The sequence below is a fragment of the Falco naumanni genome, chromosome Z (assembly GCF_017639655.2).
Source record: "Falco naumanni isolate bFalNau1 chromosome Z, bFalNau1.pat, whole genome shotgun sequence".
NCBI lineage: Eukaryota > Metazoa > Chordata > Aves > Falconiformes > Falconidae > Falco > Falco naumanni.
Window position 1 is genome coordinate 50,474,629 of NC_054080.1, and position 25,398 is coordinate 50,500,026.

At 38.1% G+C, this 25,398-nt stretch overlaps 1 protein-coding gene across 2 annotated transcripts in view; it reads right to left on the reverse strand.

Moving 5' to 3' along the window:
• Positions 1-25,398, reverse strand: part of CNTLN (centlein) — a 197,735-nt gene that overhangs the window by 133,200 nt on the left and 39,137 nt on the right. For both annotated transcript variants that reach the window (XM_040579978.1, XM_040579977.1), the window contains exons 4-6: positions 17,807-17,941; positions 17,037-17,216; positions 8,172-8,305 (exon numbers count right to left, since the gene is read on the reverse strand). In XM_040579978.1, coding sequence (XP_040435912.1) covers positions 8,172-8,305; positions 17,037-17,216; positions 17,807-17,941 — 449 coding nt within the window. The remainder of the gene's footprint in view (positions 1-8,171; positions 8,306-17,036; positions 17,217-17,806; positions 17,942-25,398) is intronic.

Sequence of the window (25,398 nt, forward strand, 5' to 3'; positions counted from 1 at the left end):
TAGATTTCAGAAAAGCAGACTTGGGCGTTTACAGGGACCTACTTGGAAGAATCCAGTATAGTACTGGCCTGGAGAGGAGAAGGATCAGGATCTATGACAGCTTATTGATTTTCAAGAATCACCTCCTCCAAAACCAACAATGGTCCATTCCAGTGAGCAAGAAGTCAAGCAAAGGTAGCTGGAGGCTTGCATGGATGAACAAGGGCCTCCCCTGACTAAACTCGCATGTAAAAAGAAAGGATACAAGATGCAGAGACAAGGACAGGAGGACAGGAGGAATTTAGACATTGTCTAAACATGCAGGGATAAGGAAAGCCACAATGTGTGGGGAGTTGAATGTGGTGAGGAGTACAAAGAGCAGTAAGAGGCTTCTGTAAACAGGTCAGCAGCAAAATGAAGACAAGGGATAAAGTGGGGTCACTGATGAAAAAAAGCAGGAACTCCGGTAGCAAAGAACATAAAAAAGGCCAAAGCACTCAAGGCCTTCTTCAGCTCTGTTTTTAAAGGTACCACTTGCCTCCAGCAATCCCAGGTCCCTGTGACTCAGTCTCAGTGGAGGAGGATCAGATCAGTGAACATTTAAACAAACTGGCCGTGCACATGTCCATGGGAGTCGATGTGATACACCTATGACTCAGTGCTGACAGAGGCTCAGTAATCTTAATGATCTGAAAGATCACACCTCGGGGGAGGTTCCTGACAACTATAAGAAAGCATGTCACTATATTCAAGAAGAATAATCTGGGAAACTTGAGCCTCACCTCAATCCCTGGAAAAGTGATGGACCATGTATGGGACCAGAAGATCACTGGGAGTAGTCCTCACGAATTTACTAAGAAGAAATGATAGGTAACCAACCTGACAGCCTTCTCTGATGAAACAACTAGCTTGGTGGATGAGGGGACAGCAATGGATATTGTTTATCTTGAGTGTAGTAAGGCTTTTGACACTGTCTGCAAGAAAACGCTTATAGATGGACTGATGAGGTATAGGCTAAATAAGTGGACAGTAAGGTGGACTTGAACCTGGCTGAACTACTGAGCTTAAAAGGTTGTAATCAGAGGCACAAAGTGCGGTTGAAGGCCAGGCACTAGTGGTGTATCCTAGGGGCTGACACTGGGTCCAATACTTTCTAACATCTTCATTAATGACCTGGACAAATGGGACAGTGCACCATAGCAAGTTTGTTGATGACATAAAACTGGGGGCAGTGGCTGTTTCACCAGATGTTTGTGCTGCTATTCAGAGGGACCTCAACAGGCTGGACAGATGGGCTGACGAGAACCAAAGTTCAAAAGGAAGTGCAAATTACTGACCCTGGCGAGTAATAACCCCATGCACTAGCACAGACTGGGGGCTGATCAGCTGGAAAGCAGCTTGTCAGAAAATGCCTGGGGATACTGGTGGACACCATCTTGACCCTATAATATGCTCTTGTAGCAAAGGCCAATGACATCCTGAGCTGCACTGAAAAAAGCACTGCCAGCAGGGGGAGGGAGGATCTTTCCCCTCTATTCAGAAGTGACAAGACACACCTTGGTGCTGTGTCCAGTTCAGAGCTTCCCAGTACAAAAGACATATGGACATACTGGAGTAAATCCAGTGAAGGACCACAAAGATGATGAAAGAACTGGAGCATCTGCCATACATAGAGAGGCTGGGAAAGCTGGGACTCTTCAGCCTGGAGAAGGGAATGCTCAGGGGATTACCAACATGTATAAATACCTGATGTGAGTCTATAAAGAAAATGGAGACAGACTTCTCAGTGGTGCCCATTCACATGAAAAGAGGCAATGGGCACAAATAAAAAACATACGATGTTCCAGTTAAACATAAGAAACTTGTTTTTATCCTGTAAGAGTTCCACTCTTTTTTATCCTGTATGAGTTATCACTGGAACACGTTATCCCAAGAGGTTGTGGAGTCTCCATTTTTGGACACACTGAAACTTGACCGGACACCATCCTGGGCAGCCTGCTGCAGCTGATACTGCTCGAGCAGAGGGCTGGACCTGTTGGAGCAGCGAGACTACACAGTCTCAGCCACTCAATGATTCTGTGTGATCCTGTTACTAATTTGCTTGCAGTGTGCTCAAAGGGAGTATACAAAATCAACAAAATCAACCCCATGACAATCAAAAACAGTTACAAGATAAAAATTATTTTCTGATCAAAATATCTATTAATATGCTTACTCAAACCAGCAAACTACTAGGCACCTACAAGAGACACCTGCCTGTCACCGCAGCAGGGTAAGAATGTCAAGTCCTTAGTCAAATGATACTCCTAGGTGAGGACGTAACAGAATAAATAATCAAAAAACGCAAATTGGATGTAACAAAGTTAATGAGTGGCATTTAAAATATATGTACCTATATACACACATACATATGCATCTATACATACATGCACAGATAAGTAAAAATATATAAATCTATACATAAAATCTATAGATTATATGTGGATATGTACCTCTACACATACAAGTAGGATGGATGTATACAAATATAAGCACATACTGATAAAATGTTTTAATATATTGTGCACTCTAAACAAACACAAATTTAAGAAAAACGTCACCATCAGCAACACTAATGGAATACACAGTATTCTCTCAGCCAAGTACCAATATTGAAACACCTACTAGGTCTATTTTTTCCCTACTACCCCTACCCTCCCCATAAACAAACACACCATGATACACTGACAGTATTTAGCTCCATTTAACACTGAAGTCACCAGATAGCTCTGAGAAAAAAACAACTCCTGTTTCTAATCTAACACCTTGAGACCGGTACAATGGGAAACCAAGAAATTTACAGAAAGTGAACTGCACTCTTCAAGTTACAAGGAACAGCCTGCATGAGAAAAAAACGGGTATTTTTCATTGCAAGTCAAAGTAGAAGAGCATAGCTAAATTATTTTAGCCACTAAAGTAATATTACGGTAACCTTAGCTGATTTTCCCTTAAAGATTGCAAGGTTGACAGCACATGAAGACAGTACAAATTGGACTGCAGCAAGACTTGAAGATTTCACACCTTGTCCTACCAATAACAATACTTAAGGTTCATACTACTGTTTAGGGTAGAGATAGCTCTAGTGCCTACATCTTGCAATAGTGGGAAGTAAAGTTTCCTTCTATCCTTAGAAGTTAATATTAAATAAAACTTTTATATCTGTAGATACCAACAGTTTAAAAGTAAACAGTGGCTTCCCAGAGATGTATATGAAATGAGCAAGCTACTGTCATTTCAGAAGCTATACAACTGTGCTGCAAATCGTTAATGTTCTTCACACCCACCACTTCAGGTGATGATGTTGGCTGTGTTTCACCACCAGTTTTGGGCAATACGCTGGGATTCTGAGTATCTCAGCTACCCCTATTACCAAGGGAGTATAAGAGGGTATGGGGTAATTCAGGAAATCTCTAGATTCCATTATCTGTAGTTTAGAAATACAACACAGTGACAGGCACTATGAATTACAGTTTCTCAGGGGAATGTCATAGATACTTACGAAACAGTTTACAGCACAAAGCAAAGAATAACCTGAAAATCCCAGAGCAGCAAAGTAAGGGCTGCACAGAAATCTACTGCCTTACAATTTACAACACAGAGGCAAACAGCAGCAGCAGTGGGGGCAGAGGGACAAAAAAGAAAATAAAAAGAAGAGGGGGGGGCAATATTGTTGCAAAATAAGTGGTTGTAAAATGATCAGGGATAGATTTGGAATAGAAACTAATCAAAGGAATGAAGTCATGGCACACATGGGCAAGAAAACCTTACTTGTTTTAGATTACGGTGTATTATATTCCCAAACAGTTTAGTACCTCCTGTGACAGCAAGGCTCAAGTCCTCAATGAGTCAAGCAAACCTCTCCTGGTCTATGTTCCAAGTTCCATCAGAGCTGTGAGCCAGTGGGGGACACAGCACTGAGTGCTCAGCAGTAAACACAAAAGTTCTAAATCTTGATATTGAGCCTAATTCTAAAACAAAATTTCAGAGATCCATTAGACTTCATCTTCAGAAACAAACAGCAAGATCTGATAATTCTTCAAGAACATGAAAATGGAAAGGCTATCAGGGACTCTAAATAGATCCAGAAAATCTGTACTGAATGCAAATATAAAACATATAACAAGGAAAAAACATTTCACAGCTACTTCAGAAGTCTGAAATCATGCCCAGTGAGATCAAGAGCGCTTTTCAAAAATAAAGCCAGCAAGGAGAGGTGGTGGCTTCTTGAGGACATCTGCTGTGCAGGATGGGCCCTGTAAATACTATCTGTTCACTAGTCTTCGAAAATTTATCTTCCACACCTCAGAAGCATGTTACAGACTTTTCCTGACACTGGGTAGGATTTTCAAGAACACTCACTATTCTGCAAGGCCAGAGTGAGACTGGAGCACTGTAGTGGTCTGACCGTGCCTGAAGGCCAGGCGCCCACCAAAACCACTCTGTCGCTCCCCTTCTCAACCAGAGAGGGGAGAGAAAATACAATGAAAGGCACGTGGGTCAAAATAAGGTCAGGGAAATCACTCAGCAATTACCATCACAGACAAAACAGACCTGACTTGGGGGAAATTAATTTATTACCACTCAAATGAGAGTAGAATAATGAGAAATAAAATGAAAACTCAAAAACACCTTGCCCTCAACCCTTCTTTCTTCCCAGGCTTAACTTAATTCCCGATTTCCCTACCTCCTCCCCCGAAGCGGCGCAGGGGAATGGGGGCTGCGGTCAGTTTATCACACGCTGTCTCTGCCGCTTCTTCCTCCTCACACTCTTCCCCTGCTCCCGTGTGAGGTCTCTCCCATGGGAGACAGTTCTCCACAAACTTCTCCAACATGAGTCCTTCCCATGGGCTGCAATTCTTCACTGACTGCTGCAGCGTGGGTCCTTCCATGGGGTGCAGCCCTTTAGGAACAGTGTGGGTTCCCCACAGGGTCACAAGCCCTGACAGCAACCTGCTGGCTGCCCATGGGTCACAATCTCCTCTCAGCATCTGCTTGCTCTGGTGTGGGGTCCTCCACGGGCTGCAGGTGGGTATCTGCTCCACCATGGACCTCCATGGGCTGCAGGGGGACTGCCTGCCTCACCGTGGACTTCACCACAAGCTGCAGGGGTATCTCTGCTCCTGCACCTGGAGCACCTCCTGCTCCTCGAGCACCTCCTGCTCCTCCTTCTCCACTGGCCTGGGTGTCTACAGAGTCATCCACTGGCACAGACTTTGTTGTTTGGTTTTGGGGTTTTTTGGCCCTTTCACAGACGCACTACACTGTCGCTGATGGGATCACCTTGGCCAGCAGTGGGTCCATTTTGGAGCTGGCTGGCATGGGCTCCATTGGACGTGGGGGAAGCTTCTGGCATCTTCTCACAGAAGCCACACCTGTAGCTGCCCTGCTACCAAAACCTTGCCGTGGAAACCCATTACAAGCACTTCTTCAAAACCTTGGTCCCTGCTAATTTGATGAAAAAGACTGCCCCTTAAATGGAAACAGTTCTCTTAATGTCTACAGACATAGTTGCTGTTAAATGAAAAAAAACCCTCTTGCTAACAAACTTGACAGATGTGCAGAACACAGCAAGAAGTTAACGATTGCACAAGAAACAGAGCACCAGACCAGTCTGCACAGAGACCTCTAGAGACTTTCTTTTCCAATTGATTTTAGCATCTACTGTAAAAATCTCAGACAGTATTACCAAGATGTCAACCGAAGGAGTATTTTTCTGGATCTGCCTATAGTGCATATGAAAGATGACACCAAATGAATGAAGCCAGTCTCCTTCCTCTTTTCCTCCAGAGCTTGTTCCTAATAATTACAACTGTGCTTCTGGTCTGTTTTCAAAAAAGGGGAGGGTGAGGAAGGAAGGCAGGTAGCAGACAGGGAGGGAGAGTGAGAAAGAGCAGTGGATAGACCAGAGAAATCTGCAAGTCAGACTGTCTTTTTCACTCCAAAATTTTGAAACAGATGATGGGAAACTGGAAATAGTAAGGGAGGTGGGGTATTTTCCACACGATTTGTCATCAAATTTTCTGTCAACATTGAATGAAAACTGAGCATTCAATGTGATACTTTTATAAGACTAAGTTTTAAACATGGATAACAATAACAAAAAAAAACAGTTAAAAATAAAAGGAACAACCAAATGCTCCAATCATGAAGTCAACACGGTTCAAAGATCTTGGCCTAGGCAGGTAAGATGTGAAAAACTTATTTTCTCCTCAGATTTTTTCCTTTAATTCTGCAGTTGTTACCTTCTTTAACTTAAGTAACAGTTTGACTTTCTTCTGCATAGACCTCTATAATCTGAACTTTTTTTCTTTCATTAAGAACCAATAGAAAAATAGTTTTTAACTATGTGCTGACACTATGGGACAATAAGGGGAAACTTCAGCATTCTGTACTACAAAAGATACAAGGCTATTTTAAATTCTTTGTTTGTATGGCTAACTACCGAAACTGCTGCCTGAAACTGAATTTTACATAATATAAGCCATTTAGCATGTCTTCTTTATTCTTAATAGAAATATCAACAAGAAACTTGTAGATAAAGACAGTTCATTAAGAAAGATTAGCAGGCATTGAATTACAGTTATACTGATCAAATATATACCTATATAATATGTCAAGTATAACTCACATACCAGTGATATGGAAAAATACTATCCTTCATCACTACATCAGCTAAGTATCTAGGAAGAAAAACACTTAAGCACATGAAAAAAAATATACAATCAGTCTGCCAAACTGTTTTCCATAAATGTAGGTTGGTTGTATGGAAAAACATACAGGAAAAGACTTGAAACACTTCAAAAGTAAGTACACTGTCCATCTTTCTGTTGCCTCAAGTTCAGACTTTATGTCCAAGAAAGTATTTATTTTAATTACATCTTTAAACAAGATGTCTGTGACAAATTTTAAGAGGTTGTTTTGCAGTGAACAGCAAAGAATACATTTTGGGAAATTTAAAGTTTAATGACTTGGCCTACTCAGTCTGCAATATCCTAAACTGCAACCAACAAGCAGTAACTTTGCAAACCTTGATTACATGACTTTAAAAATGTCTTCTTTGCTGTCCCTAGTCCTCTCACACACATATCTATATTTCTGAGAATAATTTCAGAGGTAATAAAGCTTTTAGTCCATTCTCAAATTCCAGTGATTGCTTCTTTCAATACAATTTTCCATTAAACCTGCCTATTTTTATTGACTCTCAAAACCCCAACCTTTTAAATATGAAAATAAGAAGACATCCTTTTTCCTGTAAAGATTTCAACAAATACTAGGACAACAATTTAGGTCAGAGGCATCAAAAATCATATTTCTATTTTTTTCCCTAAAAGACTTAGATACCGACTCCCTACAGTAAAATTATTTCTGCTTGGAAAGCAAATAGGAGCAGCCATGCTGAATGAATTCTGCAACCCAACTTCAGACAATTTAAGGCAATATTGAAGGTAATTCTATTTGACTAACACAAGAGTGATAAACACTGCACGCCTTTCCCTAAGAAGGGAAAAACTGATAATTTCCTGACAATCCACTTAAAAGTTACGCACTGTCTTCCACCAGTGCCTTAATTTTGAGGAATTTGGTAGTCTAGTCTATTCATGTAACCCATTCCATTCTTCATTTCTTTTCCACAACTCAAATAATTCAGCACTAATCTCACAGGCTGAGTATAAAGAAACGATGTGCAAGACCTAAGATAAAGTTTAAATCACTACACTTTAAAATTTTAGTACAGGCCCGTGTAGACTTCTGATGACTCATCAGATTTGACTTTTAGGCTTAAAGCTTTTCTAAATTTAGGGCATTTACCCTCTCCAATCAAATATTTACACCACTGATCATATTGACATTTTGTTATTTTCAGTGGAGATTGCTAGTTCTCTGACCCAATGCTAAATACAGAAGGGTAATTTTTAAAGTCCATACATACCCCAAAACTGATAATATTATACTAAAAGTCAAAATATATCAGGGAGAGTCTGAACTGTCATCTACTGGTAAACTTCAAAAGCTTTACATCTTGTGGAACAGAATGGCATGAAAATACACCATTGCACAAAATGCCTGTAACGCAAGACACTGCTTTGTGAGTGGAACAACAGTGGTTTTGACAACACTCAGACTAAGAGGCAATGAAATCATGAAATACTTACTTAGCTCTGATTACATCGCAGTCCTTTTGGGATAGTTCTTCCTGTTTCACAGCTACCTGAGATGACAAGTTACTGCATATGCTGTGCAACTCTCTCATTTGTTCTCTTGCCTCTGTTAAATCAGTTTCCAAATTCTGTAAATGAAGAATTTGAAATGTATTAAAGGTAATATATAATGAAGTGTTAAAATCTATTATGCATGTTATCTATATATATATAAAAATGGATGTGCACACACATACATGCATGTATTTATTGTGATCTAAGCAAATATATATAGGTATATGTGCATGTATACTTGTATGAAAAATGTGAAATATCAGGAAAAAAAGGTGTATTTAAAATTTTAGATTTTCCACCTGTTCTTTACTGTAGGAAGTTTTCCTTAATTCATTTGCTGCATATGGAAGGAGAATCCTGAATCAAATCTTTGCAAAGCAATAGGACACGAACTACCGGACCAACTAAACCATGTTCTCTGTATAGAAATCAAACACAAAAAACCCCTCCTCCTAACAAAAAACAGCTATAGATTCATTCTCAAAAGAACACACAATATTGCACACATGAACTAAGAATCATCAATACAGATTAATTTTTGATACTACTTGTTAAATCTGCTCTGATTTTGCACTTGCAATTCAGTGCAAGTAGTAGTTTCTTCAGGAAAAGAAACTGTACAAGAAGACTTCTGGAATGCTCATTGAAAACAATGTGAACAAGCAATAGTTTGCCTATTACAGTAAGCCTTACTGTAGATGTTGGTCAGCAAAGTGTGAAGGTATATCTAGGAAACGTAGCAGTAAGGCAGCTTACACAAACAAGACTTCAACCTCTACAGTGTGACCTTACTAGAGTTCTCCAGAGGTTTAGCAGCTCAGAGGAGTACTTCAGTCCTTAAGAAGCTTCATATGGCTATTCTCCCAGAGTGTTTTGAGGCAAGAATAGAATCATTACAGCAATATCTACAGCAGAGATTCAGAAGGTGGTAAAGGCTTTAGACCTACTTTGATATTATGCTACTCACAGACACAGTTGCTTGTTCTCAGTAAGGCAAATATTCCAGGATTCACCAATAATCTAAAATAAATGCCTCCTAGTATGACAGCATTCCCAACCTACAGCCAACAGTATACTAGTTTATCTTCCATTTACATACAGACTTAAAGAAATAGAGATGCACATTTTTTCCCTTTCAGCAAAGATGTTTCAAATACTGAAGGTCTCAAAGTATTTTTAAAACTGAAAAGCAAATAGTTATTTTTTTTGTCTTTAAAACAGAATGAAAGTGTCTTACATGTATTTGGATTTATCAAAGGTGCAGTACAATCAAGCTTTTTGAATTTGGACAAGAATTACCATGCCCTGTTAAAAACAGAAACATTAATGTGATAAAATAGAAAAATTAATAAGTGAATAAGGTAGGAAAATTATTTGTCTTATCATAAATCTCAGGTTATACACCTGGTGTACCTGACTAATGAGTCATCATTCAATCTCAAAGGCTAGGCAGCAAATATTTTTTTTTTTCTCAGATAGCAAAAGATTTCAGAATGGTAGGAGGCAGTCCATTCTATCAACACATGAAAATGTTTAAGTATAATAAGATATTCGTAACTTGCAGTCAAACAATCTTAGGGTTTCTCTCAGTATTTGTTCTTCCACAGCACCTGACAGTTATTGTATATGTGAACGGAAATGACAGGAGTTCACATTTTCTGTGAATAAACCCTATTTGCCTATCTTTCAAACCACACCACAATGTTGCAGAGGTTTCTCATGGAAGACATTAAAAAATATCTGATCTTACCAATGCTTAAGTTCCCATCACCCATTGCAGGGTACAATACAAAGAGTAGGTAACAAATTATTTTGTCATAAATACAACTTTAGAAGCTATACAATTGCAGAATTTAAAAACAGAAAAAAAGCATCTTTCAGTACTTAACCCCATTTGTGACAAACAACCTCAGATTTTGATTTCAGCTAACAAATCAATCAGTTTAATCTTCTGAACTTATTTTGAAATTGCCTTGTTTTTTAAGCATTACTGAAAGGGCAAAACAAAAACAGGTGCAAGAAGGGACTGATTATACAAATAGATTATATACTGAAATAACCTGTATTGAGGCATTTAGTAGATCCTTTGTACAGAAGTCAGAAATCTCAGATTATGAAATAACCTACAATCTTTTACACTCAATTTGAGTATCTCTGCTTTTTAAAAACTCATGGAAGTTATGTTGCCTTCAGTTGATACATTAGCCAAGAAGGTAGTTGCATTGCATACACATGCAGACTGAAAATTTGCTAAATATAAATTCTCCTAAACCTGATTTTCAAATTAAATCTAGTTTCAACTGTATATACAAACAGTTTAGAATTCAATATTTCAAAGCATATTAAAGCAAAGTAAGAGTTATTAAAAACACAGTAAGTCTAAACATCTAATAACTCAGTTATATAGTTTCTTCCTCATAGGAAGAAAATGCATATTTTGGAGAAAAATACAAAACAGAGTAAAAGATACACTTCTTTATGACAGGACTGAAAGTAAAGCACAAAAATAAGTCTAGTCATTATTTCTAGCCGTGAAAATGTGGTGATCCTAACCTTCAAGCCCAAGAACTATGAACTCTGAAAAATAAAAAAAAAAGGTGAATTTAAAAGAACTTCAAACATGAAAAGCTTAAAACACATACAAGGCATAAGCCAGCAGCATATTTATGCATAATTATTGACTCACTGTGAATTAACACTAAGGTTTTGTTATTTGTAGCTTCAAACCCTTGGGAAATCACTTTTAAATACAGTAGCTTTGTTTTCATGTTTTTTCTTGTTACGTATTATGACAGAAGTAAGAGTATTGTTGCAGGGTTCCATCTCAATAGAACTCACTTTTCAGTGGAACTAAAAAATCAGGCTCCTCTTGACAGAGATGGCTGTTTCTCAGTGTTTAACGTTAAAAGAGAACACCTCTCCCTGTTTCTTTGAAAGCTGTCACCTTCAGACTCTGGGAACTTTAAAAAGCACTTTGTTTACTGTTTTGGGGTCTTTCTAGTTAGCAAATCCACTATCTTTTAGCCTAACTTCATTTAAAACATGCCAGTCTGACACTTTTTGTTGTCTACATACAAAGCCTATTGTGCCTGTCTCAGTTTGGGAAAAATATACATTCTTAGTATTATCAAACATTAGCTTCAGTGACCTGCATCCGAAGAACAAAACTTAAATACCCAAGTCATTCTTAAATATAGAGACACATCCATGCATAAGGTGGCAAGTGACAGCTTTTCCACTTGTGCACTGTCAGGAGATGCAGGAAGCTGATATAAGCCCTGGGAAGCACAGAAGAGTAGTTCTCAAGAACTACTTCAAGGCAGAAAGCAAAGCCTTATGTTAATTTTTTATACGCTGTACATTATTTATATGAAGGTACATCTGGGAAAGACAAACAATAAAACACTACTGCCATCCTTTAAGCCACCTTATCAGGTCTCTTCCATTTAATCTGTCTCACTCAAATTTTGGCTTATATGACAAAACTTTAAAGAAATACTCTTTAAATGGATGAACAAGCCATAGGAGTTTTTCTTTCAATTTCAAGTTGAATTTTATACCTTAATTCAGCTTACAGTAAGGTCTGGAAACAACCAAATTCAGCTTATAGTAAGGTCTGGAAACAACCCGTCTTTGAAAGCAAGAAGTGACACTTTTCAGCACAGAAAATGGTTTAAAGACTGGGAGGAGAAAAAAAAAGGGCCAGTACACTTAGTTCTGACTCTGAGCAGAGGGCCACTTTTCCAAAAGAAGAATCTGTTACTTAGACCTAGCATTTCTATCATCTAATACACATTTTTAAAACAGTGTTGGGGTAGCTCACATTGATACAGTTTCATTTTGTTCTTCCACAGATATAGGAGACTAACATGAAGTGTTTGTATACAGTATCATCTACTATATTGTTAAATACAGTGTTTATTACTGGAAAACATGTACAACGTGAGATGCCATTTCAACTCCCAAACTCAAGGCTGACAGGCAGAACTGACTTTCAGAAGGGGATACCATCATCAAATTATTTTTATCTATAACCTTTTTTACAATCAGTTGAGAACAACAATACAACTCCATTACTGAATTTGCTCATAAATTACTTTTTAAAAACATTTCAGGGACGTGTTATATTGGGGTGTATATATTAGAACATCATCTGAAGCCAATATTGTGTAGTGTGATAATGTTGTAGTTGGCCTTTGTGGATAATGAAATTATTATTCTATATTGTTTATAAGTATCTCATTAAGAGTCAGTCTGGCATACAATATTGATTCTCAAGTGTAGAGTAACAGAAATGGGGAATGTCAGGAACAGAGGAAGAAATTAATTCAAATGGAAACAAATATTCAAGTAACTATTTACAGGAAAAGTAATGTATAAACAGTATGTATATATGTAAACAGAAAAATAATTTTATGTATTTTTACAAAACATTTATAAAAATAATGAGACAACGTATTACTACTTCCTAGATGTCAAATATAACATTTCTCTCTTGAGGGCAGTATTTTTAATATGCTTCTCAATCCTTGCAGTAGTCTTGCGAGATAATCACTTCACCTAACTATCTGCTAGCCAAGGTGTATAGTCATTTGCCTAACATTGCAGAAAGGAATGTTCAAAAAAAAAAAAAAAAAAAAAAAAAAGGTAAAAAGCCAGGCCATCAGAGCCATGGACACATGCAGGCTGGCATTGACCTGGGGAGGCCTAAGCAGGTTCAGCCAGTGGGTCCAGCCAGGCTGTCAAGGTTTTACAAAGTCAGTGGTTGAAATCTCCTAAGCATGGAGATGGCCCAGCCTCCTTGGGCCACAGCCCCACACCTGAGCTATCCTCCTGGGAAAAACGCTTCTTCTTACCTCCAGCCTCTGCTTTTCCCGTTTCATTTTGTGCTGCCTCTCACCCTTCTGCCACATAAAGCTGTGAAAAGCACAGCTGCATCTCCTTCACCCCACCCAGCTGGTGTCAGAGATGCTGTTGGATGGCCCTAGCCCTAGAGCCATATCCCTTCTCCTGGATGAACCAGCTTGTCCCACAGCCTCTCCTCACAAGGCAAGATCTCCAGCTCCACTGTCTCACCTTCAGCCAACTTACTGATGTATTTCTTGTACTGTATCCAAAAATGGGTGCAGTATCTACAGTATTGAGCAGAGGAGGTCAATTCCTCCCGTGGCTCTTGTGGCCATGCCCTGCTCATGCCCCTCTAGGCACTGCTGGCCCTCATTGCTGCCTGGGTGCACGGGGCTGACCCTGATGCAGCTTGCTGCCCACCAGTGCCCGGGGCTGCCCCCAGAGCTGATCCTCGGCCCCTGCATCCTTCCCAGGGCAAGACTCATCATTTGTCCTGGTTAAGGCTCCTGTTGGACTGTTTCTGTCAAAGTACCCCTGGATGGTAGCAGTGTCCTCAAGCACATCCACTTCCCCCCAGTTTGGTGTCATCTGCAAACCTGGCAAGCGTGTTTGCTGTTCCCTCTTCCAGGTCACTGCTAAAAACTTTAAACAAGACAGATCCAGGATAGATTCTGCAGTACACCACTTATTACCAGCCCACAGACAGAGTACAGCCCATTAACCACAGCTCTCTGATACCAAATATCCAAATAGTTATTCTAAACATGTTGTCCACCTATCCAGCTGCAACATCCTAACTTGGATACAACAATACAACAGGACAGTGTCAAAGATCCTACTAAAGTTAAGGTCAATCACATCCATGCTCTCCTCTTGTCCTCTGACACAACCACTTTATCACAAAAGCCAATCAGGTTTTTCAGAAACTATTCACACTTGGTAAACCCATGATTGTTTCTAGTCACTTTCTCAATTATGTGCCTAAAAAATGACTTCCAAGACTTTGTGATTTTCCCAGGGACTGAAGCAAGACCAACCAACTTGTTCTTGACTTAGCCTTTTCATCAGGCACCTTCCACGATCACTGCTACTTTCAAAAGATGAGAGGCAGAAGCCTGAGAGTGCTATCAGCCAACTTGAGCCAACTCTCCCAGCACCCTTGGATGCAGTTCAGCTGGTCCAATGCTTCTACTCAATGGCAAGGTACTACTACTCAGGTTCTTCCAGGTATCTCCCAACTCATCCACTCTTAGTACTTCTCCTTGAAGCCTGCCTCTAGGCCCAAATGCTTGGGAGAATCTTGTTGGAGAAGACTGAGGCAAAGATGACATTCAGTACCTCTGCTGTATCTATTACCTGCTGTCACTAATTCATCCTTCCCTTTCAGCAACAGGCCCTCATTCTCCTTGCTCGGCCTTTTACTACTAAAGTAGTATAAGAAGCTTTGTTATACTTGTCATCACTTGAAAGGCTCAACTGTAGCTAGGCTACCACCATCCCTGAGTACTCAGACAATGTTTCTGAACTCCTCCTTTGTAGCTTTCACTGCTTCCACTTCCTGAATACTGCTTTTCACCCTCACCCTACATTGGAGTGTGGTGATTAGTTGTGTTAAGCCAGGCTGGTCTCCTGATACACCCACTTCCTCTCCTGAGTATCAGGGTGGACCGTACCCGGGCTTGAAGGAAGCTGTCTTTAAAGATTTGACAATTTTCCTGAGCATTTTTACCCTTCAGTGCTGCTTCTCATGACATTCCACCTACCAGTTTCCTGAACAAGCTGAACACTCTCCTCAATTCCAGGTCTGTACTGTGCTACTCACCTTCCTTCATCTTCTCAGGACCTAGCCAAGGCTGCCATTGATTATTATTTCCTTTATCAGTTCTTCCTTGTTTGTGAATAGGAGATCCAGCTGTGCATCATTCCTGGTTGGCTCAGGAAATACCCATCTCAAGAAGTTACTCTGTCATGTTCTAGACACTATCTTGGATCTGCTTGTGACCCCACTCTGGTCCCACATCTCTGGAATCACATGGCTGTGATGCACCTTTCCCTCTTCACCATGCCTTATCAACCAGGTAGACAAATACACTAAAAACTATTCTACTTTCACTGAACCTGTGGGTAACAATGATTTGCAATAGTTTATCCAATTTTACAAGCACAATATCTGACAACTTGAAAATTATTAAATTAATTTAGTACACACTAGATTTTTTCACCCAAGTATCAACAAACCATTTATTGTCCTGTGAATCCTACGATCCTTCCGTCAGAACCAGTCCAAAGGCTTCAATTTGCAAGTACTGAACTTCCCATATGTGTGGGTGCCCTCAACCCCTCACCCCCCACCCCACATCTTGACCTTTATTTCCATAACAACGCACAAGTGATGGCTGCGTCTGGTTGTGAGGCTGTATCTGACTCAAAGTGGACTCCAGAAGGCAGGTAACAATGTGATAGCCAGGAGCTAATTTGAACCGCATGCCAAGTTCGAAAGAAACGAACTTCTGTTGGCATGCAAAGATGACTATGAGTCAATTATCTCACTCCATAAATAGTGGACAGCCCAGGGCCCATTGGGCTCTCCTACATGGCAGCAGGTTGCACAGCAGGATCTCCCCTTGAGTAGATACATCTTTCGAGGTTATTCCTATAGGTTAAGAGATTCTTTGCCACAACAAATTCTCAGTAAGTGATTACTAGCCTGCTAAACTTCGAAATCTCAGCTAAGTGGTACAAAGAATTGATTGTGCACATACAATCCTTTAGATATAATCCATTGACCAAGTCTGAGGCAGTCTGGATCTAGTTGCACCTGAACTCCCCTCTGAGGAGTTCAGAATGCAAGGGGGTCCTTTCTGAACCCCATGACTCAATGGGAGGGTCTCCTTGGCAGTTTTGTCTGACCCTGTGCTCTGTGCAGTAATTAATCAAGTGTACCTTGCCATTGAGTCTTGTTAAACCACTGTTGTATTTACTATCAAAATTTGTTAAATCGCTGTTTTATACCAATAAATCTATTGCTGCTTCTCTCTTATAAGTGAAGTGTGTCACTCCATCTGTGACACCATGTTAACAGACATGAATGAATTTCTTTACAATGGGTTTTCATCAGCACAACAATCAAAAGTGTCACCAAAAAAAGATGTTTCCAGGCAAGACGTTGATTAGATAGTTAATACACTGAATATACCAGACAGTCATGTACTTTGATAGCATAAAAGAGCACAGTGTTGAAAGTGCTCATTAGCCATGTAAATAAAAAGAATCCACCAACTAGACACGTATATAAGTAGCCATCAAACATTTTGATACAATGTGGCTTAACTCTGATAGGAATTTAAAAAGAGCCTCCCTATTTTCACCAACAAACAAGACAAAGTATCATTTAAATAAAAGATACAATACCCTGTACCATTTATTCAATTATTTCTTTTTCATTTTATCAACAGTGAAAATAACTTTTTAATATATTCCATGCCATAATAAGGCCTCTTCCAGAGTGGAGCCCTCTGGAGGCTAGGACACAATTTATTCAAAACTGCAGGTAAAAGTTTTAAAGTGCTCTTCCAAAACAGCAAATATCAAATCATTTAACAATAAAATAACCAAATTATAGGTATGTAAATTACACATGGAGAAAAATAATTATGAGTGATAACACTTCTAAGCTTTTATTACTTCACACACACGTATCTATATTTTATCATAAAATACATTATCTTTTATTTTTTAATGATTACATTCTAGGATGACTATTTGAAGTCAGATTCCCATTTTGCAACATCAATTTTTAAAAAGCTATGGATCTTAAGTGAAGGAATGTAAATGAATGCAAGTCCCCACTGGTAGATTTGAATATACAACTTGTTATTTAAAGAAAATAACTTGTAGTGCAGATATCTGGAGAAGTTAATTCCGAAAAAACATCCAAGAGCCCATTCCATTTCATACCTTTATTCTGGCATCATTGCCAGATTTTTCCATTTTCCATTGTGCCTCCTGTTTCCTCAGTTTCTCCAGGTCATTTAGCAGGTCAGCACAGCATGTATTTAATCCCTTATTCTCCTCCTCTAGGTTTTTTATAACCAGTCTGTTTTGTTCTTCCTTCTTCTGTGCACACTCCTCGGTGTCCTGTAGAACAGTACCACAAGGGCCGATAAACAAAAAAAGTGAGAACTAATCAGCAAATATAAACTGTGCAGTTTTACCCTCACAGCAGCTTCTTCTATATTTGATGGCCAAGGTCACCTGTGTACTTTTATTGGCCTCTTTCATGCAGGTGGAAGGGTCATATTTTTTAGCTGGATGACAGCTTTGATGAGCACACATTTGCAAAGAGCCCATTAATTGATCAAGCTGCCTTTGATGCTGTCCCCAGCTATTTTTGAGACCCACACAGACATATCCTCCCAGACCTCGGCTTTATCAATTAATAATGCCAGTCCCATCAGAATCTAATTACAAGAAGCCACATCTTCACACTCCTACTTTCTTTGCTCCATTTCCATCATTAACTATTTATCTGGAAGTTATAAAGCTTGGATTCCTGGCTTTAAAGCATCTTCCTTGGAGTTGGTATGTGAGAAAATGGTAAGGTATAGCAAAGCCTAAGGCAATTTTTTTTCTCCAAGCTTGTCACTTTCTGTGCCACAAAGGCTGACATTGCTTAAAGAACTACTTCAAAGATACAGTCTCATGAAACTATGTACAAGTCAATATACCTTAAGTTCTTGGCTTTTATCTTTAAATTTCTGATTCAAGTTACTGAATTCATTCTTCAAACAGGCATTTTCCTCATCCACAGCAATTTTCCTCTGTATTAAGTTGTTTATCTCCTGCTGCTGTTCTGTGACTCTCTATTTGGAAAAAAAAATAAAAATCTGTTAATAGACAAAAAGCAATTGTAAAAGAACATGAATGTACTGGATTTTAGACCTGTGCATTTTAGACCTAGGAAAAGTAACCAACAAATATATGTAGTTTCACAGCATTATTTTAATTTCATTAGTACTTTAATCATACTGAAAACTGCATGACTATATGACACAGTAACGAGGAACTAAGTATCTTCCTGCTACTAAACAAAGGAGCCCATAAATGCAACTGAATGGAAATGACAGTCATGTGCAGAAGTCGTATCTGTGCTTATGGATTAAGAGCACATTAGAATACTCCTTCACTTGCACTTTTAGCATACCAAAAATCAAGCCAGAAATTAGAGTTCAAAATTCTCCAGAAACCATGATGGTAATGATAAATAAATATTAAGTGGAGCAACTAAAAAATGATACAAAACATTTGTAAAAACATAATTAAATCTAACCAATTTGCAGCTGAAGGAAAATAATACATCCCAGTTCAACACTGACAACAGTTTAGTGTACCCACACATGGCAAAATCTCACTGCCATCAAAAAAACAATTCCAGCTTTCTGTGTCAAGATATTTGCACACTATTCTTATGGCATTCATATTAAAACACCCTCAGCCTTAAATGCATATTAGAATGAATTTTTCTTCAGGAGTCTGTTTTAATTCCATACACTATTTTGTCCCTTCACTTCTTAAATGAAAATGACATTTATCTAAAACATTTTGCTATCAGTAATACTGTAACTGTAGTAAGAAACAGATAAAACTTTTATCGCAGGACAAAAACACAACTGCTTTGCCTTTAATATACGGGCTAAATGAAATGTGTTCAGAAACATAAAAAATTATCAACCAGAGGACATACCTTTAGATTATTCTACAGTACTGTTGATAATATGCATCATGGTTTTCAACCCCTAAATGGTTAAATTTGGTTCACATGTATGTCAGAAATGAAAAAAGAATGAAAATGTGCTGAGAGGAAAACATAGAAAAATACATTTGAAGTCATATTCAACCACCACTGATTTAAAACCTACATGTAACCATCAGGGCAAAAAAAAGTAACTGTCACCATTAAACTCAAAGTAACTCGCTCACAGGAAGAACACAGCTATTATAGGCAGCAGCCCAGCACACAAAGTGAGCTGTGCACCAGTAATCAGGGCTTGCTCCGCAGGTTGAACAGTGTCAGTGTGCTGGCATTCAGAGCACCTACCCTGCACAAGGAAACTGTTCACAAAGCAATGACCACATAAGGATGACGCAATTTTGAGAGTCTTAGTAGCAGTTTGAGTACCAGCTTCTCCTCAAGATATTCATGCTCTTCTCCCTACTATGCACAAAAAATTACTGAGGGCAAAGTAGATCTCTGCCCTTCCTGCTGCACTGTGGTATAATATCTGACAACTAGCTTAATAGCTGATAAACTGCCTTTTTCAGTATTACCAGAGTAAAATCATAAAATAAGTATTAATTACACATATTTAATTATAAGACCAAGGTTGGCAGAAATACTTTATGAATTATTATTTAAACCGCTAGTGAGCTAGTGTGACAGTAAGGCATGTGAAAAATATATTTTGAAGATGTACACTGAAATTAATCTATCTAGCAAATGTCTTAAGTCATTAACAATATACACGGCTGTTTCTTTGTGTGGATTGTATCTTTCCCTCCTCATTTCATTTTTTACTTAACAGAGATCTTTGTTGTAACTTTTTCCAAATTACTTCCAATGTCTGCCTCTCTTCTGTAGACTTCTTCACTCTTCCTATACTTCATGTTCCCATCTTCCTTGCAAATATTTCTGTTGCTCTATTTCTTCTCCCACCACCACCTCCAAATTGCTTCTATACATTGTTCCTCCATATTTAGACTTATTTTATCCCTCTGACCACTACTTATATCCACACACTGTTACAAATACAGTAATATTACTTACCAAAAAAAACCCCAAACACACACATACTACAAACAAACTACATAGCAGAAAATACGGCCAAGCAAGAACAAATCCCGCAACCCTTTCAGACCAGGAAAAGGTAACGTAATCCAGCTAACTTGTATAGCAAATATTGGAAACAAACAACCACGAATAGATAATGTTTAGTAAATAGTGTAGGAAAGCATGAAAGATATTTTTCTCCCCACATGAAAAATTTCACTTTCTCAAGAAAAAAATAATTATAATCTTTGTTGTACTGCATACTCGATAGCAGCCACAGTAAAATTTAAAGAATATACAAAAATATGTACTTTCTAACAGTGGTCTTTAAAAAACATGGAAAAGAAAGTGAACATTAATTGAAGAGAATGGAAAAATGAGACTAAAAATTGAGAGAAAAGTGAAAGAAAATGCAGAAACCTCATATACTTGTATCTTGTTTTTTCCTCAGATGTCATTAATTCCAAGCAACCAAGCAGACCAAAAAAGAAAAACAAGCACCACAGAAATAGCTAGTATTTATAACAATATTTAATTGGTAATTTAATCTTGAACCTATAGCGTACTGGTTTACTTTTTATAATATAACTAACTCTCCTACAGAAACTCATTCTACACCACTGGCATTTTCAACAGACTCCAATCAAAGTCTGCCTAAGATTACAGACTCATAATCATTCTTCCATTTCTCCAAAAAAAATGTGAACCCGAATTTCACATTCAGAAATTTAAATTGTGTTTTTTTTTTTCTTGGAGACATAACCCAGTGCATAAACCTTCTCAGCCTAGTTTATTATCACCAGACATTAAGGAGGGAATAACAAAATTAAGAAACGTTCTCTTAACTAAGGACTCCCCTCTTTCATATTTTGAGCCTACCAGACAACAGGCTGAATGTTCATGATTCAAAAAGCAAAATATTTGCTCTTCAGATATATTATTACAGTTGCAGGAACAAACTGTTGCTGGCAGAAATGATGTAGTTGCATCTTTAAAAAGGTATGAATCCACATTACCATGGAAAGCATCAGTTATTTTGTCTGCCTCCCTCCCACTCCCCAGGTCCTCATAGAATTTGAGTAAGTGGCTCCTTTGAGTCTTCCTTCCAGCTCATTACTACTTGTTTAACATTTAGCAAGACAAAGTCTGTATTTGAAGAACACCCTTAGAAACTCTACCTATCTGAAAGAGACTATTAGCTCAGAGTTAAAAATTCACAAAAACACACTTACAAAATCTCAACGTGCAGCTGCAGCTCTTAAAGGCATCTAATTTTTGAGCACAGATTCATTATACACTCTGCAGAAACTGGTAAGCATGTGTCTATTTGTGAAGTGAAATCAAAGATCTTTGGGTCCTGTTTGGAATGGGATGTTTCCCTGCAATTTGGAGGATGAATGGAGACATGAAGATACAAAAGTGCAACTAGCTATTTCAAATGTTTGTTTCATATTGCTGAGATGAAATTTTAAACTCACATAAGCTACTTACTTTGCATACTTTGTAGGAAAATCTGACAGATTATCCTGAATCAGACTCACACACTAATTACTTATGCCCACAACTGACCCACTTAAGTCTTTAAATCAATCAAAAGGCAAATATGCCACATCAATCACTAAGCAGCAAACTCACCTGAGTAGTCTACAAAGTCATCTACTGCAGCAGTAGTGAAATACTATTTAGTTATACCTGCATGGAAAAAATCCTGTTTTGTTTCAAAGCATTTTTCCTTGGTACCACTTTGTATGCTCTTTTTTTCCTCTAAATGAACTGAACTTTTACTCTCATACCTGCTCATTTCATGTGCTTAGAAAGAAGAGAAAAAACCAAGAAGTATTACTCAGGAGCCATGACTGGGTGGAAATAAGGGTCATAAAGAAGAATTTCTGAGATACAGGCAATTAAGTAAATTATCATCTGTCTTTGCCTTTACAGGTGTTTTTGCACTTTGCTTTCTCAATCTATGAATCACCCTCTATTAAAGACTGATTTCTCACAGCAGAGAATACAAGCAGTTTTCCTACAAGACTACACTACTCCAGTAGTCAAGCGAAAGAGCAGGAAAAAACCATACCTGATCAACACATGGGGAAACCTCCCACGAGGTTATTTTGACAGTCTTTACCAGATAGAAACACTCATTGGGAATTCATGTATTCCCATGGTAGCTACTCTTTCTGTCTAGACAGCGTAAGCACAGGCTAATCCTAGACAAGAACAATCTCAACTTACACTTAGCATAGACTGCAGTCGTATTTGTTTGAACACAAAAGGACAAAAGCAACGTTCAATGAGCTTTTGAAAACTTGGTGCTGAAGAACTATAAAAAACTCATATTAACTAAGACAATGAGAATTTCCAATGATTTTTCCATAGACAAACTTCCAAATACTAGAAAGAAAACTGTATTCTAGAAATGAAATTGCTTGAATGAAAACCAAAGAAATCTGATTTTACCCTTTTATTTAGCTGGGAAAAATCAAAGAGCATCCCTTGTATACTGCTGGAGCCCAGAATGCTCTAGGCAACAATACCTACAAAGAAAGAAACACTGTGACCGGGTAGAGCAGCTCTTTTGATGTTTAAGAGGACTGTCATTCCAGAATTCATTTTTATCCTTTCCCATGGCATCTCTTTAGCTACAACAATTTTTTTTTTCTTCTCTAGTAACATCAAACTGTATACCAGTAAAAACTACTTTTTAAAATACCTTTATATCAATTTGCAGAGAAAGCAAAATCACATGCTAAGTCAAACCAAGAAAATGAGGTATGAAAACACAGAAGGGGGAAAACTCCCTTATTGTCTTAGCTCTGAACACCTCAGAGTCTCTGCACGGCAGTAGGATGTTACAATCATCTGTCAACATTTCATGTGAACAGATCCACAAAAAGTTTTTTAATTAAACTTCATTTTTATCCAGTGTGAATTTGGATAGTATACTGCAGTATGGAGACAACAAAAGTAGCAGCAAACGTGTAACTTGTCAATGCTAGGACTCCATTTCCAAAAAGAATATGAATTAGGATAGAACTCCCAAGAGTTATGGTCTGTCTGGTGTTGCAGACATCATTCACTTAACTTCCAGTATTCAGTGAAAGTGATTTTTTTAATCCACTACATAAAATGTATGCAGAAAGGACTATGAAACAGCAGCTGTACGTGCTATTATTGATTAAGTGTTCTCCAAATTTTTACTTTTGGGGAACACAACTCACAGTTCTGCAGTTTGAAATTTGATCAGGTTGCATTACTGAATCAGCATTGCATACCCGCCTCTAGACAGATTCATAAAATGTAGATAAGAGTGGGTTTTGTTTCACATCAAGAATTTAACCGAAACTACTTATAATTTATCCCTGAAAATCATTCTAGAGCAATGCAAAGCTGACACACATATACTTCAGTGCTGCTGCTAATGAAACAGAAATGCAACAATGCACCTTGTTTTGTCACTGTCTGCTGAAGCACTTCAGGAAAAATCTCAGGTCTATACCACAATATTAAAGGTGTCCATCTATGACTGCAACAAGAGACACACATTCAATTTCCACTACCAAAAGGAATCACAGTAACAAATAAACATTGTATTCTGTGCTTTCTTCATTACGTTGTTTATCAGAAGCTCTTACCATGCAGTAGTACACTTCTAATATACCACAAAAGAAAAAGAAAAATGAACACAAGCAAAATAACTGGAACTGATGGAAAACTGAAGTTTTTTCCCACCAAGAAATTACTTTTAATGAAATCCCGACATCTTAAGCAAAACAAAAATTGTTAAATTATTTTATTACAACTTAAATGGGAAAATATTACTCTTTAAACTTCTTTTCCTCAAAATTTCTACTTCAACATTTACATGTTTATTGTCTCCCTTTCATCATCTTTTTCTCCTACCAAGTAGCTCAGGTTAATTTAGCACACTCTTAACTTTCTCCCTTCCTTTCCAACTTTCCTTTTTTCCTAGCAGGGATTGAACAATAAGTAGATACCACTAAAAATGTGCCAGTAACATTTCATAGCTTTCCTTGATTAGGTTTCTCAAATCTCTCTTTACTTTTTTTCAACTTTATTAATCCTCATGGTTCTCAACTTGAACACTCATACACACATTTAACAAATAACACTCCCACTCTCATATAGTTCTCCCAAATAAAAACACAAAAGAAAAAAAAAAATCAAAAGAAATTTGCTCTCTTTCAATCTCATGACTATTCATTAGATTCTTTAATTATTTTCAGATGTAGGATAAACCGAAGTTCTATGTAAATAATTCATGAATAGGTAACCATATGTTATAGAAGTCATCTGCTGTGTTTTGTAGTCTGTATGGTGTCCCTTTCAGTCAAAATGACATTAGCTTGTTAAAATATAAAACACAAGTTATTTTTAAATCCACACTGCTCCAAAAGTGAAATGCCAACAACACTAACTGATTCTACAGTATCTTTCCAAAGGATGCCTGTATTCACAGTTAACTATTAAACTTACAACTTGACTCCTAACAAGAAAAAAAAAAGGAAAAATAGCAACTTACATATACTGGACTAAAATGTACTTCATATCCTATTAGTAATTCCTGTTTTTCACACCTGGCCTTACACTATAAGAATCTTACACAAATAAAAAATGTAACTGCAAAGAGGGGAACTGAAGTCATAGATTCCATTTGATTTTCATACTACCAGAAGTTGTTTTGTTCTTCCTTATCCCAGCATGAACCTGCAAGCAGGCATCTGCAAATCTGTTCCCAAACTGATTTTTTGAGTGCCCATTTCTATGAACAATACACGTGAAATAAAACATGGTAACTTAAAGATGTATACAAGGAAAAACACCCCTAAAACACTGTCCATTCAAATGTGCTCACATACCATTCATGCACTGGAGAAAAAGGGCCAGTCTTTTTGCAGGAGGAAGAAATGAAAATGAAGATTCTGTAAAGCTATTTTTTTAAGAGGATCAAGTAATATGGTTCTACAGAGAAGCAGACCAGAAATACGAGCAGCTGAATCCATCTTGCAAATAGGGAATATGTACTTATTCCTCGACCACTAGTCAGTCTTGCTCTTGAATTCTCACCTGACCCATAGATTAAGGTAGGGTCAGACAGTATAATGTGTTATAAACACCATGCTCCCTATTGCCCTTTTTGACTTGTCTAATGTGATTAATTTGGTGTCTTCAGGAAAGTTGGCTATCTTAATCAAATGACTCGACAAAATTTCTTAGAACACGTGGTGGAAATAAACTGTGACTTTATCTAGTACGTAACAGCCTTGCAGCTCTAGCCCTTCACTTTCACTGGCAGCAAAGGAACCATCTTCAGCCATCAATCTGCTAAGCAGGTCACAGCACTGACAAAACTTGTTTGTGATGCGCACCATGTCATTCTACTCAAGCTGCTTCTTACAACTACACTGTAGAACATGCCTTCTCTCATCCACCCAAAACAAAACTCCACTATTCTTTTCACTTACAATATCC